This window comes from Miniopterus natalensis, chromosome 14 (assembly GCF_054644295.1).
Source record: "Miniopterus natalensis isolate mMinNat1 chromosome 14, mMinNat1.hap1, whole genome shotgun sequence".
NCBI classification, from domain to species: domain Eukaryota; kingdom Metazoa; phylum Chordata; class Mammalia; order Chiroptera; family Miniopteridae; genus Miniopterus; species Miniopterus natalensis.
In genome coordinates, this window is record NC_142094.1 from 34,773,507 (window position 1) to 34,788,229 (window position 14,723).

The following is a 14,723-nucleotide window of genomic DNA, read 5'->3' on the forward strand; positions in this document are numbered from 1 at the left end:
CTGAGTTTCAGTTTTATATCCCACATGACTGAAATCATATGGTTCTTAGCTTTTTCTGACTGACTTACTTTGCTTAGCATAATATACTCAAGGTCCATCCATATTGTCCCAAATGTCAGTATTTCATCTTTTCTTATGGCTGAGTAGTAGTCCATTATGTGGGGTGTGTGTGTGTGTGTATATGTATACCACATCTTAAATATTTTAAATATTTAAAAAATTAAATATATGTATTTTAAATCAGGATTGCTAGTCATGTGGTACCTTCAAACTTGTTAAGAAAAACATAGCATTTTTTGTTATAATTTAATTGAATAAGGCTTATGGTGTTTATTTCAGTATATGAATAAAAAACTCCATTTGCTTACTAAAGAAAATTTCTTTTATGAAAACAGGATTAAAGAAAATTTAAAACAAATTTACCCATTGTCCTACTTCTCCGAAACTTCATGTTTCCATATTAGCTCCTCGTTTTGTTCATATGCATCTGTTTTAAAATGTAATTTATCCTAGTGAACTTAAAGGAGTGCATGTGTTTGAACAACTTCCAAAGCACCTCATAATTCCCTGAAGTAATGATTTTTAAATGGTGAAGTCATCAAAAATGTTTATTTCCCTGTAGCTATACATTAAAATTGTTTCCAGTATATTTGGCTAATTGCTATTCTCTTATTTTCCTTTAGAGTAGATTTAAGAGGGCCTAAATATTAGGAAATATTTTTATGATTTTGATTCACAAAATCATAATCTGGTAGGCGTGGGCGGGTGGGAAGAGATTAACCAAAGAACTTAAATGCAAAAAAAAAAAAAATCATCTGTTACACAAAAAATAGATGAAGTGTTAAGAGCCTTGAAACGTTCTTATTTTCATTTAGTTATAGGAAAGCTATTGCATATTTAAAATTTTAAGCATATTTTACTGAAGTGAGAGGAAATAAAATTTATTTAAACACTTTTGATCTGTCAAATTTCTTTTTCCTGTTGGAGAAATACTGTGTTGAAATTAAAGAGGATATAGAAGTAATTTGAATAAACTCTCCCATTTTATACTAAAGTAGTTATAAATGCTTTTCTGTCTTTAATGAGGCAGGGTATGGCTCGTTTTGATGTTACTGTTCCCTGGAGCATATTTTGAGTGATACAATTTATATTTCATAGTTGCCTCAGTAATTGGTGGTATTAATTGATGAAGGTTTGCATATTTGCATTTATGATCAATATTAATATTTGTGCTCAAAAATTGCATGTTGATGTCAGGTACTATTTTTAAGTGTCATACTAAAAAGGGGTAATAATTTTAACCATATTAGTTAAATGATAATTCTCAATGAATTTATTAATTCCTGTAGTTAGCATAAAAAATATTGAGGAAGAAACAAATTCTTCTCTTTTTAAAACAAAATTACTTGTTAGAGTAACATTTTTCCAAATGAGGAAAAGTTCTTTCAATTCTCAAGGAAATTACCTTCTTGGGTACTAATGAAAACATCATGAAGGCAAAACTATTTTTTTGGTGGTGTATGCATGTGTGTTTTTTGAAAACTCGAGAAGCAATCTAATGTCTGAATAGTTTTCATAGATTAGTTGTAGGAAATCTGTATAAAAGAAATAACTTAGTACACTGAAAGTGTACAATCTTGCATATCTAGGTCTTGTCCAGGGCAATCAAGATTATATGTAATATTGTAAAATAGCTAAGGTGCTCGTTATTAAGGCTATTTTGGACTCTTTTTTAGTACTGAAAAGGTCACACAGATTGTGATTATTGTGTAGTGTCCAAGAACGAAGGCTTGCCATCTGTTATTTAAATATAGGAAAAAGTTAAGAAAATCTAGTGATACAAGTGATTTTGACACTTACGTTTTTGGAATTATCTGTTATGATTTTTAAAGACTAATGTCAAAATTTTAAGCTTTTACAAAAGTGAAACTTAATGGTTATAATGCTGCTGTTTATATTTTTCTACTAAAATACAAAGTACTGGTTGAGAACTAATGATCATGTAATGAAAGTCTGGCTTTTATTCATTTACTTTTACAACATTATTTGGATACTTAAGTAGAAAATCATGTTTTAACCTGATAGTAAGTTATACAAGATTTTGATAGTTTTAAACTATATCTTAACAGTTGGTATATAGGGATTCATTATTATAAAACTTAATCATGCAACTGACAAGTATTCCTTAAAGATTTGCTTTAAATATTTTTGGGGTTCTCTTCTTCTACACCTCAGTTCTTGTCTATGTGCTAGTGAGTTTCCCCATTTAAAATTTAACTGTTGCACTTCAAGTCACTACAAAATTTGTTTCTATAACTTAATTTTTTTACCCCCAGGCACTTGGTCTTGTCAAGTTGCATGGATGTCTTTAAAATTGCAGATCAGGCTTAATAGGATCTGATTAATTTTAATCTACTTTGTTTTATTTATTGTGTTAACATTGTTTTTTTATTGAGAAGTTTGTTTTCATGCCAAATGATTAATATGATCAGTTATAATATTTCAGTTTAGATATGATTTTGAATTTATGTTCTCAAATGCAACTTTGTGTCTGGGCCCTCTATTTTTTATATAAGAAACATCTTGCCAATTTCAAATTAATGTCGGATGAAAGTGGATTGTTTTACTAACATCAGTTTATAGAATTTGTTCAGGCCTGAATTGTAGGCCAGAAAAGAATGATACTTTTTTGGATAGACAGATAATGTATACATAAATTATATCTCTTACATTAAGAGAGGCACACATGTAGCTGAGATTTTTATCCAAATATTAAAAGTCTTTGCCTGTTTTGTTAACTAAATAGTATATAAAGGGTGTGATGTTAAAGAACTCCTTTTCCTTGTTTTCATTTCTATCCCTCCAATCTATTGGTATTTTTGTCTTTCTGTATGTTAAACTTTGTTTTTTAAGTTTGTTTACTGGTTGAAAAAGTTGACTTAATTACTTTTTTCTTTTACATTTCAGCTTAATTATTTTCCAAGATTTTTAGTATGTTCTCCTTTGAAGATTCCACAGCTAACCATGATTAGTAATTGTGCCCCCCCTCCCCAGTTGCAGTAATTGGATTCAAACTAAAATGGTATCTCTTCAGGAACAAGCACTTATAGGTGGCCCACTAAAATTAGGAGAATTATCTGTTCAAATCAAGAAATATAGATTAACATATCTGTTAGCATATTTTAAAATTATATATTACATTTTAAAGCTGAAGTTTTAGCTAGTATTTTAGTATATGTATATATTTTGATAAACCACTTAGGCAAGTGATTATAAAGTTGATATAATGATTAAAATACCTTCAGTGGGAAATGAATCATATTTTCAATATTAGAACAAGGCAGTTAGAAAACCGGTATTTTGATTCACCAATGTAGTAATGAATGTCGTTATGTGTGCCTTCACTTTTTAAAATCCACATGTATTTCTAGTTAATATTGTTCTTATCCAGATTAAAATACTGCATGCACTTAGGCAAAACTATTTTTGCCTGTTGGAAAAAAAAGGCAAGCCCTTTTTTCAAGTGATTTTTCTGGCTTAAGGTTATAGAATAAAGTGACTCGATTTTATTATATTAAAGCTAAATATAAAAGGAAGCTGTGTAACACACATATTTGGAGATTTTCTCTTTTAAAGCGGTTCAAATTAACAGGGCTTTCTTTGAAACATAAATTTGATTGTTAGAAGTCAACTTAAAAATTATGCTGTTTTGGCTTAACAGGAAAAAGAAAACCAACTTGCCAGAGACACATTTGTATTAGAACCTTGTTTTCTTAGTACTTTGTGTGTGTGTAGTAGTTTTTGAATATTAGGAAATTAGTTCATAGTTGCATCTAAAAGATCAGTACAGTTGGAAATCTTGTAATCTTTTTTTTCCAGAATGCAGTTTGCTAATACTGAGTATATTTGGCATTACATATTACTAGGCCTTTGTTCTTAAATTACTGACACATCCCTTAGCATCTTCTGTACCTTAACTATTTGAATGCCTTTTTTTTCCCTGTAAAAGTTAATGGTTTTTTATTTTGCGTAACTATAGACTAGCTCAAATCTATTGTTTTAGGTAGTCCTGGTAAAATAAATCATAAAAGCATGGCTTTTATAATAGAATGATATTACAGAAGTAACTTATAAATCTAGCATTAAATATAAAGATTAAAGATACCCTCTTTGGTACTTTATAGTAATGCTGGACCAATATTATAATTTTAACTTTTATAATCTTTTATATGCTTTATTCTGATTTTTGCTGTGGGAAATTAGAGTTAGCATTTGGCTTAGTTCAAGTATATAATGTTGACAGGTATGTCTAATGCCTGTTGAACTGATAATCTTTTTGGTAGTTGTTATGTAAGTTATAGCTATATTTTTGATTTGTTATTGGTAGACAATCTTAGATGTTTTTTAGTGGGAGCAAAACGGTAGAGAGGGGTGTGTGTATTTTAACTGCAGCAGTTCTGAAACAGGAAATCAGTCTTATCGTATTCATCCAGAGACCTAGGAAGAAGGTAATTGTTTGGTATACTCGTTAAAACCAGTTAGTTGGGCAACCTAAATTTTAGAGGTTCTCAGATATAGGCTTGAAGAGTTGTGGATATATTATTTCAGAATTAACAGCTCAGGAAAAAGTGATTAAATTAATTGAGGGGGCTAATAGTGCCTCAGCTAATACACTAAAGAATTTTACTTTGGATTATAGAGTATTACTAGCACTATCAGTAACTTAAGTATTTTTCTGTGATTATAATTTGCTTAAATTTAAATGAATTTCAGAGTGCCATTATTGTTCCTTTTAAAAATGTTTTTTTTAATCTTCGTGTAATTTTACTTTATCTGACTTGAAATGCTTTCAAAATGATTCTTGAATTTAAACAATTCAGTAGAAAAAAGTTAACTCTATTTCACGTGTTTATCACTGGAAATTATCTTTCTGTGCTTGTTAATGTACAATATGCACATAATTACATACTTGTAATCAGTGTTTTCCTACTGTTCTATGAGCTCTTTTTTCACAAATTTTCTTCTGTCAGTGGGTACTTGTTATTTTTAAAGCTATATGGGTAATATTTCATCAGGCTAACTACCGAGCTTTGCTTAGGGCACTGTGTTAGGGTTCTTTTAATTTTTTTTCTTTTATAACAGCACTAGCGTGAATATCTTTGTGTAGTTTACGTTTGTTTTTGTTTTGTTTTTTTAGAGTATAAGAGTGGGATTGTTGGAATAAACGGTACAACACTTCATAGCTCTTTGTTATAGTTTGTAGATTTCTTGCCAAATGAACCAATTTATGGTATTGTTAAGTAGAATTACTAGAAATTCTTGATGTTACCTTTGAAGAATGTGACAGTTTCATTTAGAAAGACCTAAACTTCTATTTTGAACCAAAAATGTGTGTCAACTTTTCAGCCAAGGTGGGTTGGTATCATAAAAATGTGAAAGTTGTGAGGTTTGAATTGTTTGGAGGAGTAGAAAACTTCAGTCGAGTTCATAAATTATTTGGCAGTAAGTTTCCTTTCTGGTTTGGCACTGCTAGCAGATAATTAAAAAGGTTTTAAAAAGAAACTAAAATTTATGCTAAAGTGAATTTAAGTTAATATATTGGAATTCTTTTATAATTTATTTATAATAAAAACACTGTATTGAGTTGCTTTGTAATGATACATTTAAACTAAAATAACAGGACATTTCTAACTCATGCAGCCTCAATAACTCCTTATTTACAGCTATAGAGCCCTTTCAGTTTTATTTCCAGATATCTCATTTAATCCCTAAACAGCCAGTGATATTGAGTAACTTAACCTGAAGTCATAGGGCTTTTAGTCATAGGTACAAAGCTGAGAATGAAACTCTAGTCTTCTCTGTTGATTATATGCATTAACTGCTTAGTACAGGGTCTGATATTTAGTAATTATTTTTAATTTTTTAAATAGAGCTCTTAATTTAAAAAAAAAATCTTTATTGATTTCAGAGAGAGGGAAGGAAAGAGAGAGAGAGGGAGATACATCAGTGATGAGAGAGTCATTGATTGACTGCCTCCTGCACGCCCCTGACTGGGGATCGAGCCCACAACCCAGGCATGTGCCCTGACGGGGACTTGAACCTTGATCGCCTGGATCCTAGGTAAATGCTCAACCGATGAGCCACGCCCACTTGGGCCCTTCTTTATTTTTAAAATCCACATTTTGGGAGCATTGTTTCTCTTACTATTTCTGTAATTCAAGCTTTTGTACCTATGTACCCTTTCAATTTAGAAAATAAGATTTTAAGTTGTGTTAATTTGGTATGTACAGGAATTATTATATGCCTTATATATTAGGACAAATTGTTCTTAAATAATGAACAATTAGCACTTTATCAACTGGAAAATTAAAGAAACTCCTATTTCTGCTTTTCTCTCAATATGAATCTTTAATTTATAATCTTTTTTTTTTATAATCCTCACCCAAGGACTTTTTTTCTATTGCTTTTCAGAGAGACTGGAAGGGGGAGAGAGAGAGAGAAACATCCATGTGAGAGAGACACATTGATTGTTTGCCTTCCGTGTGTCCCATACTGGGGCTAGGGATCGATTGTGCAACCAAGGTCCGTGCCCTTGGCCGGAATCAAACCCAAGACCCTTCAGTCCGTGGGCCGGTGGTCTAACCACTGAGCAAAACCAGCTAGAGCTGAATCTTTAATTTGGAAACCAGATCCAAACATTTAGCACACTTAATAGGGAAAAAGAAAATCTAGTAAGAAAGAAAATCTTTCATTAAATGAGAAAGTCATGTAAGTCCATGACAGTGGCTAGTATTTAAAGCATAATTTGATTAGAAGAGATACTGTGGATGTAACTGTGACATACTTGGAAAGTATCTGTTAAATTTAAACTTGTTAAAAGTTTTTGAGAGAAATGTAAACTTAATTTCATTTCCTCTCACCTTGCGTTAAATATTTGTTGGCTGAAAGCACTGACAGAAAGCATGGAAAATCTCCAGAAATTCTTGGAAAGTAAAATTAAATGGTGAAGTATTGGTATTTGCTAACTTGTTTTGGTTCTTGTTTTCTCTTGTTAGTCTGTCTTTATTCCTTCACTCTTGCTGCTGGTTTAGTTCAGGCTCCTCTGGTGACCAGGCAACTTCACATTTGCTTTTGATGCTCTTTGATCACTACCTCTAAATCTGTTTATCAGTTTGTATTTGCCAGTCAGTTCAGTGTATGTTGTTACTGTAACTTTCAGTTAACTAGAATTTTAAAAATAACTTGTTATATGATCTATGGAAATAATTTTCCTTAAAATAATTATGGCCGGGAAAAAAGCAGTTAGTTACTGGTTTGTATACTAGCACTGCATTTTAGTTTATAACTTGTTTAGGGATAAGCATATCTATATACAGGGTGTCCCAAAAAATTGCATACACACTTTAACAGCTGATAGCTCCATTTTGATAATGAAATGTATTTTAATAAACACTGCCTTTATAATTATTCAAAGTGTATACATTTTTTGGGGACACCATATATTTATAGAGAGTATTACAAAGAAAGTTTTCAGAACTGCTTTACTTTCAGTAATCATCATTCTTAAGATTCAGTCATTAGATGAAAATTTCATATTAAACACTCTACTTCTTACTTAGAAGTATATCCAGTAAGTGCTGGATAAACCTATTCTGTATTAGAAATCACATACATGTGTGTGTCTTTCTCATTCTTACTTGGTTTAAAATGTCTAAAAACATTATAAAAATTTTAATGTATAGGTAAGCAAAAGTTATCTTAGAGATTTTATTTATTGGTATAATGGCTGGCATAAGAAATATTGCCTCAAAATTCAACATTCATTAATTGCTGACATCAATTTTGGAAATGCCAGTAGATTTTTGTTTTGTCTTTTAAATAAGATTTTAAGTTTAAATATTTGATTAGTAAATCACTTTCATTTGGGCCTGCTTTCTTGAAAATTTTATGTTTTCATTAATGACTTGGAAATACGAAAAAATTATCTCCTTATGTGAAGCAGCATGGTATAAAAAGTTTGGGCTTTGGAATTATGCACATACTGGGTTTGAATCATAACTTATTACTTACTGACTTTGGGGCCTTGGGCATTTATGAAATCATTTTGACCCTCAATTTTGTCATCTATGAAATGGTAATATTCATAGATTGTTAGGATTAAATAAGAATTTATTTGGCATTCTGTCTGGCACATGTTCTAACTTATGATGGATGCCAAAGCTTTGGGTAAAATCTTAAACTCTATGAATAAGGAAGGTGAGAATCTGAGGAAAATGAAACTTTAAAAAGACTGGATTTCTAGATTCTGTTTAAAGGAAGGATTTGATAGTCACTCTGCAAGAGATTGCAGGGGAATGGATGTTGCTCTGCAAGAGACTCCCATGTTGCTCCTCCTGGCCTTTGACTCCTTATTTGTCTGGTTAAATTGAACTCCCTGCCATGGCATCCTTAAAACTGGACCTAATCTTCTGCCAGTCCTGCCTTCTCCATAAAGCATTGTGTGTGAGCTGTACTGTACTGTTCGCTTTTTTGAATATTTTATATATTTCCATATCTCTGCTCTATACTCTGCTTGGAACAGTGTGTTTGCTCTTGTTTCTTCTGTCTACTGTCTGACTTCTTAAGGATTATCTAACGCATTACCTATTTTGTGAAGCTTTATCTCTGCCCTTACGGAATTACTCCTCTTTCTCTAGCTCTTAAAACATCTTGATATATACATAATAGGGCCTTTGGCACAGTTGTAGGTCTCTGTGTCTGTCTTCCCTGATAGAATAAATAACTCCTTGAGTGCAGTAGTCTTTACTTAGCCCTACATTCTTAGTGCCCCTTCCATAGAATGTTCCATATGTGTTTGAGTGGTTAAATGAATGAAGGAGGAGGCCAATTGAGTTTACTTTAATGCCTACTTAACATTCCCATTTATGTATAGTTATAAAAAAAATCATTTTATTAGGTTAACCAAGTTTTTTGCAAACTTACTTTATTAGTATTCATAGTACAAGAATAAATTTGAGTTTAATCCTGCTTAAAATGACTGCATTTAAAGGGTTTTATACTTCTATCCTTTTCTGTAAAGCTAAAATTTTGCTAGCATTCTCACTGAACTTAATGGTTAGATCAGTTTGTTAGTAGTAATAATTGTTATTTAATAAAATAATAGTTCTCATGTATTGTTCAGGAAAACTTGGGTGATTTGAATGAGTGTTTTTGACTAAAATGTATTCATAATTTTTTTTTTTTGCTTTTTTTAAAAAATTTTTGTTTAAAATATTAGATATCCCTTTTTCTCTCCAATGACCCATTCCACCCTGTCCCATCCCCCTCCCCAGTTCCTCTCCCCATCATTGTCCGTGTCCTTGGGTTGTGCATATATGCATATAAATTCTTTGGTTACTCTCTCCCCCTCCACCCTCCTCCATCCCTCTGACATTTATCAATCTCATCTATGCTTCCATGTCATTGAATCTATTCTGTTCATCAGTTTATTAAGTTCTTTAGATTCCACGTATAAGCGAGATCATGTGATGTTTGTCTTTCGATGCCTGGCTTATTCCACTTAGCATAATATTCTCCAGGTCCATCCATACTGTCCCAAAGGGTACGAGATTCTTCTTCTTTACAGCTATGTAGTATTCCATGGTGTAAATGTCCCACATCTACTCATCCACTGATCTCATCTACTCATCCACTTATCCACTCATCTATTGATGGGCACTTGGGCTGTTTCCAGATCTTAGCTATTGTAAACTGTTGTATTCATAATTTTTTAGATAGAAATTCCAGATTGATGATTGCTGCCACTGCTTTGGGTTCCCTGTCGCTGCCTCATTTTCTTCTGTTAATATAAAATTTTCTTGCCCTGGCCAAGTAGCTCAATTGATCCCTTGTCAGGGCACATATAAGAATCAGCCAATGAATGCATAATTAAGTGGAACAACAAATCGATGTTTCTCTACTCCCCCTTCCTCTTTCTCTCTAAAAATCAATAATAAAAAAGGTATTTTAAAAAGCCCCACATTTTTTTATGTTTGTGCTCCAAGACAGTTAAAAAGAAAAAATTACTCATTTTCAGCAATTGTACTGCTATAAGCTTGTATTGTTTTTCTGCCGCTCCCCTTTTTGTCATGAATGGACATAATACCCTAAAACATTTCAATAATTGACCAAGAGCTATTTTTTAGGTGCGTCTATTTTCTTATCTGAGAATAATAGATGATAGCTAATATTTGTGACCTTAAAAATGATCATCCTAATTGTTTTCTTTTGGAATCTTTGTAGTAGAAGAACACTTTGAGATTTGGGGTGAATTTATGTATCTTAATGTGACAAGAATTGTTCCTGGCACATAGTAAATGCTGTTTTAAGTCTTAGATAACTGTTGTTATTATAATTTCTGGGAGTAGAAATTTAGCATTTTTAAAACTATATACAGGTGGTTCCTAGTCATATAGGGCAAGACAATATTTTCTCATGACACTTAGTAAATAGACTTATAGATAATTATAAAACAAACATAATTTTAAAAATCCATTATAGAAACAGTGCAGGTACATTGTGCCAAACACAGAAAACACAAAACAAGCAAAAATGAGAAAAAATATATTTTCCCACCACATAGAGATTATTACTTTTAGTTCCTTAGTTTGTCATCTTTTTGTCTACATAAGACGATCTGGATGGAATATATATATATATATATATATATATATATAAAAATATGTATTACCAGGATGGCATCACACTGTACATTCTCTTTTGTAGCGTTTTTCTCATTCATTAATGTCTACTTATTCATTTTAGTAAATTTTCAACTCATCCAGTACTCAGATTATATTAAAATTTATCTAGTTGTCTCAAAAATGTCCTTTATGGCTGGTTTGTTAAAACAGTATCCATAACATCATTGTACCTGTGAACGTGACTGTTAGACTCTTTAAGTCTTTTTAAATATATAAGTAAATATTATTTCTTTTATACAAGAAGAAAATGTTATTTCTTTTATAAAATACTATTTTTTATCCAAAAGATAGCATAGTGTATACACTGCTGTTCACATTTTTTTCCCTTAAAATAGTCTGTAAATCTGTCCTATCAGTGCATAGTAGTCATATGAATAGAACATATAACCTTTTCTTAAATTATCAAAATGAAAGCTTTCAGTAATTTGATAATTGTTTTTGGTTTGAAAATAACAGTGAAACCAGCTCAATAATGTGAGTATAGCAGAAAGTAAAGAAAAAGATCTAGAAAAGGACACTGAATTTGTTGACTTTTGAATTGTATTTGGAAGATGAATGGGTCCAGAAGTAGGTGGGCGGAGAACTTTAGAGATGGTCTTGAAGGGAGGCTTTAGGCAGATTAGTTTGGCTTATCTGAAAGATTCCAGTCAGAAAATCCTGGGATTAGAGAGGATTGATGGAGCTCAAGAAGAAATGAGAGCTGGAAAGAAATGTAGATTGTTGGTGGTTTTTTTATAGTTAGTTTGATATAAATTCTTAAGTGTAGAAGTTTGTTTTTATGCCAGCTGTTGTGTATAACAAGGGAATAGAATGGGCATGCTAAATATAGATTACCTTGACAGGAAATGAGAATAAGTTTCTACCCCAGTTTAGTATTATCAAGTCATAAACACTAAGGGTGAGGAGATCTTAATGGTTGTCTAATGTAATCATGTGGAATAGGAAATTGAAGTCTGAAAGGTTAAGTGACTTGTCCAAATTATACAACTGGTTAGAAGTAGCTCTTAAATCTGACGTTTTTATTCTTAATTGTATCTACTTTTCTCCATACTGTTTTGTCTTTTATAACCAGGAAAATTGGAGGTTGTGTAGTTTTTCTGTTGTTTTTAATTGGATTTTTGGTTTTTGTCCCAAAAAAGTCTGAGGTTTTCGTTTTTCATATATACTTAAATACTGTAAATATGGAAGCTACCTTTTACCTTAGGTGCATTTTTAATGTACTAAGTAGAGGGATTTGAAAATTATTTTGCCAAATCATTTTGAGGATTTCTTTAAAGAATTAGTGTATTTACCTGTATTTCTTAATTATACATGATGGTTTATAGATAAATAAATTTGACGATTTTTATTAGCATAGCTGTAGTGGGGAAAGCCTTTTAAAAATAATCAGTGAATGTTTTAAAACTTGTACATGTAGTTTGCATTGTTGCATATTTCAGATATTTTCTTAACTTAAGTACTCAGATATTTATCCAAACATTATTGCTATGGGGTTTCCTGCAGAAAGACTTGAAGGTGTATACAGGAACAATATTGATGATGTAGTAAGGTAAGAACTCTTAATTTTCTATTTTGAATATTGATATATTATGTTGTATTTTCATTTAGAAAAGATTTCTAAACCACTGAAAAAGTTGTACTTTGTCATGTAAACTTGATTTTTATTATGTTGGTGCTCTATAACTGCCTTCCCCCTCTCCCCCCCTTAGTGTACCTAATGTCCTCAATAGGATACAACCCATTTGATAAGAATGAACTTTTTACATAATCAGGTTTATGTGAATTGCTTTCATGGACTCTGCAAAGTGCCCCTCAGTGGGTTAACGCCTGGATTTTGTTACACTGTGATTTTTATTTTTATTTTTTTAATTATTATTATTTTTTAAAATATATCTTTATTGATTTCGGAGAGAGGAAAGAAGAGGGAGAGAGAGAGAGAGAGAAACATCAATGGTGAGAGAGTCATTGATCGAGCCTGCAACCCGGGCATGTGCCCTGACTGGGAATCGAACCCCGATCGCCTGGATCCTAGGTCGACGCTCAACCGCTGAGCCATGCCCAGCCGGGCTGTGATTTTTATTTTTTATTTATTGTTTTTTATATTACAATTGGGGATTAGGCTTAAAATCCTTGAGTGCATTTATTCATGTAAATGTATTTATCCTAAGGTATATATAACCAATATAATGTATTTTTACATAGAGCAGTTTATAATGGGTCGAATGTGTACCAAGCACCTAAAGAAGTATTTGGTACAAGAGATATAGAAAGAAGTTGCTGGGCATAAAAGACTAACTTTGTCCATTTTATAATTTTGCTTAATTTTCTTAGTGTAATTATCATTCAGTTCAGAACAAGGACCAATGAAAAGGCCCATTAAATAATTTTTAATATATATGACCTAACAGTACATGATGCATTTTATGAGAGAAGGAATTAGTGTCTGCTGTGTAAATAGTCTTAATATATTTTCTGATTTCAGAGCAAAAATGTGTTATGAATAAATTAATTGTAAAATATTAGTAGGAACTATAATGGCTTTTATTTTTAATTTTTATTTTTAAAATTTTTTTTATTTTTAAAAACATCTTTATTTATTTCAGACAGAGGAAAGGAGGGGGGGGAGAGAGAGAGAGAAACATCAATGATGAGAGAGTCATTGATTGGCTGCCTAACCTTCAACCCGGGCATGTGCCTTGACTGGGAATCGATCCCCGATCTCCTGGATCCTAGGTCGATGCTCAACCACTGAGCCACGCCCAGCAGGGCTAGAATGGCTTCTAAAGGTTAAATTTTTCGATGATTTTTTCTTGAAGATTTTCAATTTAAATATTTGATGGTTATGAGAATTAAATGTTACAATGAGTGGTAAAGCACTTTTAAAGCATTATGCAATGTAGAATTCTTTTTATAATAATTGCCTAAGTATGTAAGCTTAACTATACCCTTATGTGAGTTATCTGTAAGTTGTTAATTTTTAGCAGTTTGCGTTGAACTAAAGTAAACTTACATTTTGCAAGACTGAATTGTGTCCAGTTGGATTTTTACAGTGTTCATATCAGAATTAAATTTCATTTTCTACAAAAACTACACAAGAACCCAAAACTACTTTGTGTTTTCTATTACAATTTTAGGTAGTATACATGAGGCTCTCAGAAGTATTATTTAAGAAATTGAAAAGAGGGAAATGAATTTGCCCTTCTCATAGGCAAGACACAGTGGAAGGATGCTTAATATTGAAGCTCCATGGGAGTAACAGTTTGATATGGCTCAGTCAGTGGTAACACACATCAACAGAAAGTGCAATGGTTGATAGAAAAAGGAATGAGCAAAGTAAATTGTGATTGAAAGATGGAATCTGGGAAATGATCAGTACAGTCACCAGAGGTGTATTCTCCTCTGTTGTGCAGGAGTGTTTATTGGGCCTCTTTATGGCTTAGACGAACTATCTCATAAGATGGTCTACTTCATATTACTGTCATTCTGTATTCAACCAATCACTGATTCAACCAAGTCAGATTAGTACTCATACTGGGAAAGAGTAAGGATAAGTTTTGTGATCCCTGGAAGGATATTTTTGTGGGAAATTAATCTGGTGTGCTCATTTTTTCATTGTTCTCTTCTGAATGTGAATTAATCTCTTTTGACTGAGTTAGTCACTGAGGCTGAGCAATCATCTTTTAGGTTACTGATAAAGTCAGTTTCCGGAGCAGTACATTTGATTGTCAGACCTTAAATTGTAATAACTTCACCAAGAAAATACTGTGCTGGGAAGTACTTTGATCTATCTTCTTTTGGCTTCATAACCACTGCTTTTATGCTTCTGAATTAAGATTCACACATTTAGTTTGTAATTAGTAACCAAAGTTGAAGTTTATGCTGTCTGCTTTAATGTATCTAGTTTATTTTATCTAGCTTTTAACTTTTTAAAATCTGTTATTCCTAAAAATGTTTTCTGTGTATGGTTTGTTATATAGCCAA

At 31.8% G+C, this 14,723-nt stretch overlaps 1 protein-coding gene across 2 annotated transcripts in view; it reads left to right on the plus strand.

Annotated features, from left to right (window-relative positions):
• PTEN (phosphatase and tensin homolog) overlaps positions 1-14,723 on the plus strand; it is an 87,226-nt gene that overhangs the window by 10,584 nt on the left and 61,919 nt on the right. For both annotated transcript variants that reach the window (XM_016220767.2, XM_087824425.1), the window contains one exon: positions 12,207-12,291. In XM_016220767.2, coding sequence (XP_016076253.1) covers positions 12,207-12,291 — 85 coding nt within the window. The remainder of the gene's footprint in view (positions 1-12,206; positions 12,292-14,723) is intronic.